At 41.0% G+C, this 9,353-nt stretch overlaps 2 protein-coding genes across 2 annotated transcripts; both read left to right on the top strand.

Moving 5' to 3' along the window:
* Positions 1–676: 676 nt before the first annotated feature.
* Positions 677–2,124, top strand: LOC148074987 (pregnancy-specific beta-1-glycoprotein 4-like). The gene has a single exon (XM_087796173.1). The coding sequence runs from the start codon at positions 677–679 to the stop codon at positions 1,973–1,975; it is 1,299 nt and encodes a 432-aa protein (XP_087652299.1). The 3' UTR covers positions 1,976–2,124.
* A 5,473-nt stretch (positions 2,125–7,597) lies between these two features.
* LOC148074986 (pregnancy-specific beta-1-glycoprotein 4-like) lies at positions 7,598–9,008 on the top strand. Its single transcript, XM_087795847.1, has one exon. It carries the CDS (start codon positions 7,602–7,604, stop codon positions 8,898–8,900), a length of 1,299 nt encoding a protein of 432 aa, XP_087651973.1. The 5' UTR covers positions 7,598–7,601; the 3' UTR covers positions 8,901–9,008.
* The last annotated feature ends 345 nt before the right edge of the window (positions 9,009–9,353 follow it).

The following is a 9,353-nucleotide window of genomic DNA, read 5'->3' as shown; positions in this document are numbered from 1 at the left end:
CTCAGAAGCTTCAGCTGCTTCTCATGAATCCCATGAACAATCAGAACAATAGCATTCATTTTGTAACGGTTTCAAATCCCAGATCCCAGTCCGTAGGATCCGTGTCGAACACCAGGTGACCACAGAAACTAAATGATCATCAAACCAAATAATCAATTGTGTTGCGAGACCAGCTGACCTCATCAATGGTTGTTGATTTGAGATTTGGAAAAGAAATGTAGAGTCTCCAAGAGATTAGACGAGAGCAGCAGAGACGGACTAGGATGAAGGAAAAGAAAAAGAATCCGCCTTCGTTATGAGCAGAAAAGGACAAAAAGGAAAACAGATTGATTTGTGTATTTTCTCACATGCATCAATGAAATGTTAATATTTTTAAAAAGTGCAGTGATTATACAAAACTAAAGTGATAGAAGAGAAACAAGTTAAAGTCAGTTTGATTGAATGAACGATAAGAAATATGTTTTTGGCTGAGTTGCATAAGAATGATGTGAAGATACGTATGAATTCCTAATAGTTTCCGTTGACGCTTCACACCTGATAAAGCGAACAGGAAGTAGCATTCAGAGCGTCATCGTGACGATATCGTTCCAACGATCGTACGTGAGAAGCTGCTGATGGTGAAGAGATTGAGATCATAAAGCAGCAGCAGAGTTGACTCTCACTCACAGACGAAGACATGGCTGCACAGATCCTGCTGCTGGTGGCGTTCTTCTTCAACAACATCCTCGCTGAAACCCTCCTGATGGAAGGAGAGTCTCATGGCTTCATCCTGAACAAAACCGCTGATGACGTCTGCTTGATCTCAAGATGGAGCGGTGAGCAGAAGAAACTTCTGTGGAACTCTTCACAGCATCATGACTCCAGGCTGCAGACAGAAGATTATTATACAATATACCCTCTGGAGGTTTCAGACTCGGGTCAGTACCAAGAACAGTGCTGGACCCAGAACAACGTGACGCACGAGAGGAACTTCACTCTCCTGGTTTGTGACACACGGAAGAGTAGATTTCAGTCTTTTGACCTTCTTGCTGGACAGACACTGGAGCTGACTTGTGACGGTGTGGGACCAAACCAGAGTGTCCAGTGGGCTTTACATCAATATAACCACAGAACAAGAACTATGGAATTAGCTTTAATCGATGATGAAACATCTTCAATGTACAAACTACAGCAAGTGAAGAACAAACCATCTCTGCTGGTAACATTTCCTCGTACAAACTTTTATTTCTGCCTGGAGAAGAACCATCAGACCTGTGACCTACTGAACAGGTTTGAAGTTTATGTTCAACCAAATTATATTCACCGCTGGGTGGGAGAGAGTCTGGAGCTGAACTGCTCTGACATCAGTGGAAACAAAACACACATGTGGAAGATTATTTCAGCGACGACATATGAAGAGAGTCACAACTACACTCTGATGTTTCCATCACTGACCTTGAACCACACAGGCGAATACATCTGTGAGCAGAGTGATCGGGATCATGAATATCAGTACCTGTATGTGTGTCCTGAGTCTGACCCGCCTGCTGATGTGTTCTTCACTGGAGGAGAAAACGTGACTCTTCGATGCGACTGGAAACAGCCTGATGTGATTCTCTGGTTCATGAAGACAAACAGAACTGAAGGAAGACAATCACTTGTGTTAAATCAAGAACAAGAAGACAGAATCTCTCACTCCAACACGAGCCTGGTGATCACTAACATCTCTCTGGAAGACAGCGGAGAGTTCTGGTGTGTGATAATGAAAGACAATCGTTGTGTGTTCAGATCTAAGACCCTTGTAATGTTCGGAGAGCCAGAGTTTGATCACCATCTAGCGAGGTCTGTGCTGCTCATTGTTGTGATCTTCATGATGTGTGTTGTTGTTGTTGTTGTGGTCCTGAGGAGCAGGAGTAGAGAGCAGCTCCCAGTACCTGTGGAGGAAGTGGAGATGGTGGATGTGTCTCCAGCAGATGTTCAGCCAGAGACTCTCTGAGGCTTCAACATGATCCACGAGTGTTTGGATGAATCTTTCTTTGACTGTTTGTTTGTAATCATTGTGACTCTTGTTTTCTCTTCAGTGTAAATAAAGTTTAACCATGAATATGGACAACAGACTCCAGTTTTTTGTTGGAGCAGCAGATGTTTATTGACTGAGACACGAGACACCAGGAAAATATTATTTATTAATATTACACAGATCATAAGACGAGTATTAAACTCGATTTCAGCTTTTAGTTCCTGATATTTATATCACAAATAGTATTACTCAAAGGCATTTTATGTTAAGTGAGCAAAAGTAATGGAACAAATCATCTTAAAATAAATAAAATATATGATTTGGTGTCATAACCTTTGCATTAACAATTGCCTGCTACCTAGCCTGGGTGTTTCTTATTTCTACCGGGGGCTCCTACACTCGCTACCCTAAAAAAAATAGTCTGGGATCACATGACACGCTTCTGTTTTTAATTAGAAAATTCGTCCCAACTGTGGACAAAGAGCGCAGATTGATGCCTGCTATCTCCGCCCCATCCTCAGGGCTTCACGTCATCATCAACATGGTCGACGTGGAACCCAACGCTAGCGATACTAGTAGCTTGATCGAACATTGTGTCTATTCTTGATTTAGACGGAGTTTCTGAGCTGAAACGTGAGCAACATTGAAAGGTTTTCTTACCGGGAAAGACGTTCTCGCGGCAGATTTCTAAGCCCAACACAACAACACGGTCATGTGCATAATAAGGCGATCTGATTGGATCGCGGTATGGAAAGGTCATCCAGGGGTCATCCAATCAGAAGAGGCCCTGTCCAGCGTGCACCACATGATGCCTTCATTACCTGATTTCTAGTTCCAAACGAAAGCGGGTCAAGCGATCTGGGGCTATTTATTTAGGGTAGTGAGTGTTGGAGCCCCTGGTAGAAATAGGATGACACCAAGGCTACCTGCTGTCCATCAACGTCGCCAGATTGTTGCATTTTTCCAGGCTTTTATCTGTTCTTCTCTGTTTTTGGGGTGTTTTGCCATCAAGCCTCCTCTTTAGGAGGTGAAATGGTCTGTTAGGTCAAGGTTAGGTGGGGGTCTTGGTCTAAAACCTTCCACTTTTTGCCCTGATGAAGTCATTAGGTGTGCTTTTTGTAACAGTTTTTTTTTTTTGTGGTTAAATTCCTGATTCTCTTTGACAAGAAATGCAGTCTTGGTTTAAAGCCAGGCCAACATGTAGACGAGTCATGCAGGACTATTTAATGTTTATACGCCAACATCAAGGGCAACATCTAATCAACAAAGAAACATTTGACACGAACAAGAATGAGCTCAAGGTCATAAGAAATAACGTGGCTGGAACCGTCTTTGGCTCACTTTGTTTTCTGATGTTACACTGATTTAAATCCCAGATGAAGATGTGGAAGTTAATCCATTAACTTAGTCTTGATGGTTTCCATGAACCTGTGTTTTTAGATTCTTCTGGAAATACTTTCAAAAATGTGTTTTGCTCGTGGAGATGTTTTTGGGAAGTTTGAAAATCTATGATTTATTTTTTAAACATATCTAGAATTAGTTTCTCATTTGTTGTCTATTTATCTCAGTTACAAACCAACTAACTCGCTTTGACTCGTCATCTCTGTCCAGACGTCTGTCAGCAGATGATCTCGACTCGTGTTCACCTTCGACCTCAGTTTCATCAGTCGCTGCTCGAGGTCACGAGGTCAACACCACTGGTTTGAAGAGTTTGTCACATGAATGTTTTGAAAACTGATTTTCAAACACATTTAACTGTTTGATTGACAAACACATCTTCACACCAACAACCTTAAACACCACTTTATATTCTGACTTTAAAGTGTATCACACCATCAATCTGTCGAGTGACGTAGAAATAAATCGGGAAAGTTTATTGGAATAATAAAGTGTCAGAATAAATCATGACATAAATGATAAAAAATGATTTCACTTCACATTAACTGTCTTTTGAACCGTCTGCAGCTTTAAGCTTTAAACATCTGAGTTTCTCCTAATACGACTTCTCACTTTAATAACTTACTTTTGTAAATCCACTTTAAATTTAGACACTGAAATATATATTTAATTAACATTTTGCAATTGATTATACACAACTAAAGCGATAGTTTCCGTTGACGCTTCACACCTGATAAAGCTAACAGGAAGTAGCATGTAGAGCGTCATCGTGACGATATCGTTCCAACGATCGTAGGTGAGAAGCTCTGCATGAAGCAGCAGAGTCGACTCAATACTGTATTTTCTTGCTACATAAAGACTCAAACTGACACTTTTACAGTAGCTTGGATTAAATATTGAAACATCATTTTTCTATCGATTTCTTTCCTAAGAAAAGACGACACGTGCGCTTCATAGTCTGAGAATTACAGTAGATAAACGACAACACCGACACATCGCGTTACCATGGCAACGTAGAGTCGGGCGACGCGTCAAATGTGACCCGGTCCGTCTGAGTCCGACGTTGAGGGAGTTCTCTGTATATCACATGGTGACCCGATGCGACTCAAACCCACGTTTATGTCTCTATTGTGTCGCCCGAGTGACGTCTCGGGCTCTGACACAGCGTGGGACGGTCGAGGACTTGGGTTCGAGGACGTGTTGTTTAAAAACATGATCCTCCTGAATGGATAGAATTACTAGGACAAATGAAAACATACAGACTAGTGAACCACGATCTCTTGAGTAATGCCTTTCACCACTTTTTTAATGTTATTGATATTATTTTGTTTGTAGAATCAACAGACTGGAGTTACTACTGTTAACTTTAGCAAAACATGATCTGGAGCTTGTAATCCATGCATTTGTGTCTTCACGTCTGGACTACTGTAACAGTTTGTTTTCATGTCTTAACAAGAAGGATCTGTCTCCCCTACAGTTGATTCAGAACTCGAGAATTCTGACCCGCTCTAGTAGAAGAACTCGCATTTCTCCGATCCTTTAAACTCTTCACTGGCTTCCAGTTTCTTTCAGGATCAATTTTAAAATTCTGGTTCTTACTTTCAGATCTATTCATGGTCAGGCTCCTCCTTACATCAGTGATCTGATCCAGCCTTACACCCCAGCTCGGGCACTGAGGTCTTTGGATCAGAATCTACTTATGGTTCCACGCACACGGTTCAGGACCAGAGGAGAGAAATCCTTCCAGGCTGTTGCTCCTAAGCTTTGGAACGATCTTCCTCTCTCTTTGTGTTTGATGGATCTACTGACTCCTTTAAGAAACATCTTAAGACGTTTTTATTTGTTCAGGCTTTTCCTTGATTTTCTGGAACTCCTGTTGTGTTATCAGTTTTATCTTGACCTTTAAAGTATATACTTTATTGAATATTGTTTTGATGGTTTAAGCGCTTTATGACCCTGGTCTAGAAAAGCGCTATATAAATAAAAATGACTTACTTACTGTAGCCTTGAGCAGCTTGAGCCCAGAAAAGAGACGAATCTCACTGGCCTTGATGAGGATTTAGACGCTGAAGATCATTTTCACACGGAGACATTAGGTCACCCTGACATGGGTTTTGAGGGACTGAAAGCCACACATTCCTTTAACCTCTTTGTGACACACTGAAGAAAAAAGAAAAGGAACTTGTGTTTGCAGGAGCTCGTATACCTTTCATCTGCAAAGTTTCCTTTAGTTCTTATCACCAGCTCAACACGTGTCATGTTGCCAGTGTTGCTATGGCAACCTCACGCTACAGAAGAGCAGCTGTGATGGTTAACGTTAACAGACGATAAAGTCTTGCAAGAGTCAGGAACTTATAATAAGTTAAACTATTAACCGACAGTCGATATGCTTTCAGCTCCTTGGAATTGTTTGCAGTTCATTCAGGAACACGATGAAAAGTAGTTTAAAATGGAAACATCTACTCAATGCAATCTTGTTACCAAAAAGAGTTGCTGTTATTAAACTCTCACGACAAAAACTGTCTAGTTTCTCTAGGAAATGCATTTGCAGACACGTCAGCAAATATCAGACGAACTTGATCTTTAGAGAAATGGATCATGAAATCTTAAAAAATAACCAAAAAAAAGTTTTTTCACTTGTTTTTCACTTGTTCAAGTGGAAGAAAAAAAGATGAAAATGGAATTTAATTGCATTAAAGATCAGTTTCATGCTGATCGTTCGGCAGTTTTAACAATAATCAAAATAGATCTTGTTTGTATTGCACTTTACATAAAGACAATAAATCTCAAAGTGCTACAGGGTTGTAACAAAATAAAGACATTTAAAAGAAGACGGTACAAAAAACAATATTAAAAATGATCTTTACGCTTTTCAGAAATGTTGGACTATATAGAACCAGGCATCACTTCATACCTTCAACACTTTCCCAAATCTGCTGTTACATGCTAAAACGTCAAAACACGGAGTCCGTTCTGTCGCTCTAACACGACGTCACTTCCTTTCCCCGGTTCTTATGCTTCGCTTCGTGGAGAAAGATGGACAATCAGAGTGTGTCACGGGTCGTTTATTCGCCGCTCCAAGTCAAACAAAATACAAGATTTACGATGGATCGGCCACACTTTGTCCCGGTGACTGTACAGGTCAATAATCCCGGGAGAAAAGGCCCCGATCTGTAGAAACATCGCTATATTTTAGGCAAATTTCCGGTGAGGGAGGTCGTCTCTTTCCGGCCAAATGGTTCTTTCAAGTTCCCTGTGTCCCGATCCCCAATTGAGAGACATCCTAATTTGTTTTCTTGTAATCTAATCATTCAAATATTCTCGGGTGGGGGTTTCTGTCTTTTAGCCCCCCTTTCCCGGGTGTGTCTTTGCTTCGTTCTTTGATCTACTATATGGCGTATACGTATAGTGTATAATAATTTTAGGGTCGACTTTATCAAGTGAAATCCACGTTAGGAAAAATATAATGTTTGGTTATCATTGATTTTTCCAACATGGACTGAAATAATTCCATGTGAGAACAACGATCTCAGAAGCTTCAGCTGCTTCTCATGAATCCCATGAACAATCAGAACAATAGCATTCATTTTGTAACGGTTTCAAATCCCAGATCCCAGTCCGTAGGATCCGTGTCGAACACCAGGTGACCACAGAAACTAAATGATCATCAAACCAAATAATCAATTGTGTTGCGAGACCAGCTGACCTCATCAATGGTTGTTGATTTGAGATTTGTAAAAGAAATGTAGAGTCTCCAAGAGATTAGACGAGAGCAGCAGAGACGGACTAGGATGAAGGAAAAGAAAAAGAATCCGCCTTCGTTATGAGCAGAAAAGGACAAAAAGGAAAACAGATTGATTTGTGTATTTTCTCACATGCATCAATGAAATGTTAATATTTTTAAAAAGTGCAGTGATTATACAAAACTAAAGTGATAGAAGAGAAACAAGTTAAAGTCAGTTTGATTGAATGAACGATAAGAAATATGTTTTTGGCTGAGTTGCATAAGAATGATGTGAAGATACGTATGAATTCCTAATAGTTTCCGTTGACGCTTCACACCTGATAAAGCGAACAGGAAGTAGCATTCAGAGCGTCATCGTGACGATATCGTTCCAACGATCGTACGTGAGAAGCTGCTGATGGTGAAGAGATTGAGATCATAAAGCAGCAGCAGAGTTGACTCTCACTCACAGACGAAGACATGGCTGCACAGATCCTGCTGCTGGTGGCGTTCTTCTTCAACAACATCCTCGCTGAAACCCTCCTGATGGAAGGAGAGTCTCATGGCTTCATCCTGAACAAAACCGCTGATGACGTCTGCTTGATCTCAAGATGGAGCGGTGAGCAGAAGAAACTTCTGTGGAACTCTTCACAGCATCATGACTCCAGGCTGCAGACAGAAGATTATTATACAATATACCCTCTGGAGGTTTCAGACTCGGGTCAGTACCAAGAACAGTGCTGGACCCAGAACAACGTGACGCACGAGAGGAACTTCACTCTCCTGGTTTGTGACACACGGAAGAGTAGATTTCAGTCTTTTGACCTTCTTGCTGGACAGACACTGGAGCTGACTTGTGACGGTGTGGGACCAAACCAGAGTGTCCAGTGGGCTTTACATCAATATAACCACAGAACAAGAACTATGGAATTAGCTTTAATCGATGATGAAACATCTTCAATGTACAAACTACAGCAAGTGAAGAACAAACCATCTCTGCTGGTAACATTTCCTCGTACAAACTTTTATTTCTGCCTGGAGAAGAACCATCAGACCTGTGACCTACTGAACAGGTTTGAAGTTTATGTTCAACCAAATTATATTCACCGCTGGGTGGGAGAGAGTCTGGAGCTGAACTGCTCTGACATCAGTGGAAACAAAACACACATGTGGAAGATTATTTCAGCGACGACATATGAAGAGAGTCACAACTACACTCTGATGTTACCATCACTGACCTTGAACCACACAGGTGAATACATCTGTGAGCAGAGTGATCGGGATCATGAATATCAGTACCTGTATGTGTGTCCTGAGTCTGACCCGCCTGCTGATGTGTTCTTCACTGGAGGAGAAAACGTGACTCTTCGATGCGACTGGAAACAGCCTGATGTGATTCTCTGGTTCATGAAGACAAACAGAACTGAAGGAAGACAATCACTTGTGTTAAATCAAGAACAAGAAGACAGAATCTCTCACTCCAACACGAGCCTGGTGATCACTAACATCTCTCTGGAAGACAGCGGAGAGTTCTGGTGTGTGATAATGAAAGACAATCGTTGTGTGTTCAGATCTAAGACCCTTGTAATGTTCGGAGAGCCAGAGTTTGATCACCATCTAGCGAGGTCTGTGCTGCTCATTGTTGTGATCTTCATGATGTGTGTTGTTGTTGTTGTTGTGGTCCTGAGGAGCAGGAGTAGAGAGCAGCTCCCAGTACCTGTGGAGGAAGTGGAGATGGTGGATGTGTCTCCAGCAGATGTTCAGCCAGAGACTCTCTGAGGCTTCAACATGATCCACGAGTGTTTGGATGAATCTTTCTTTGACTGTTTGTTTGTAATCATTGTGACTCTTGTTTTCTCTTCAGTGTAAATAAAGTTTAACCATGAATATGGACAACAGACTCCAGTTTTTTGTTGGAGCAGCAGATGTTTATTGACTGAGACACGAGACACCAGGAAAATATTTTTTATTAATATTACACAGATCATAAGACGAGTATTAGACTAGATTTCATAATTTTCAGCTTTAGTTCCTGATATTTATATCACAAATAGTATTACTCAAAGGCATTTTATGTTAAGTGAGCAAAAGTAATGGAACAAATCATCTTAAAGTAAATAAAATATATGATTTGGTGTCATAACCTTTGCATTAACAATTGCCTGCTACCTAGCCTGGGTGTTTCCTATTTCTACCGGGGGCTCCTACACTCGCTACCCTAAAAAAAATAGT

The sequence above is a fragment of the Callionymus lyra genome, chromosome 7 (assembly GCF_982586985.1).
Source record: "Callionymus lyra chromosome 7, fCalLyr1.hap1.1, whole genome shotgun sequence".
Lineage (NCBI taxonomy): Eukaryota > Metazoa > Chordata > Actinopteri > Syngnathiformes > Callionymidae > Callionymus > Callionymus lyra.
The sequence above is the reverse complement of the archived record's forward strand: the minus strand, read 5'-3'. Positions and strand labels throughout refer to the sequence as shown.

Coding starts and splice junctions, on each gene's coding strand:
- LOC148074986 (XM_087795847.1), top strand. CDS start 7,602: ATGGCTGCACAGATCCTGCTGCTGGTGGCGTTCTTCTTCAACAACATC.
- LOC148074987 (XM_087796173.1), top strand. CDS start 677: ATGGCTGCACAGATCCTGCTGCTGGTGGCGTTCTTCTTCAACAACATC.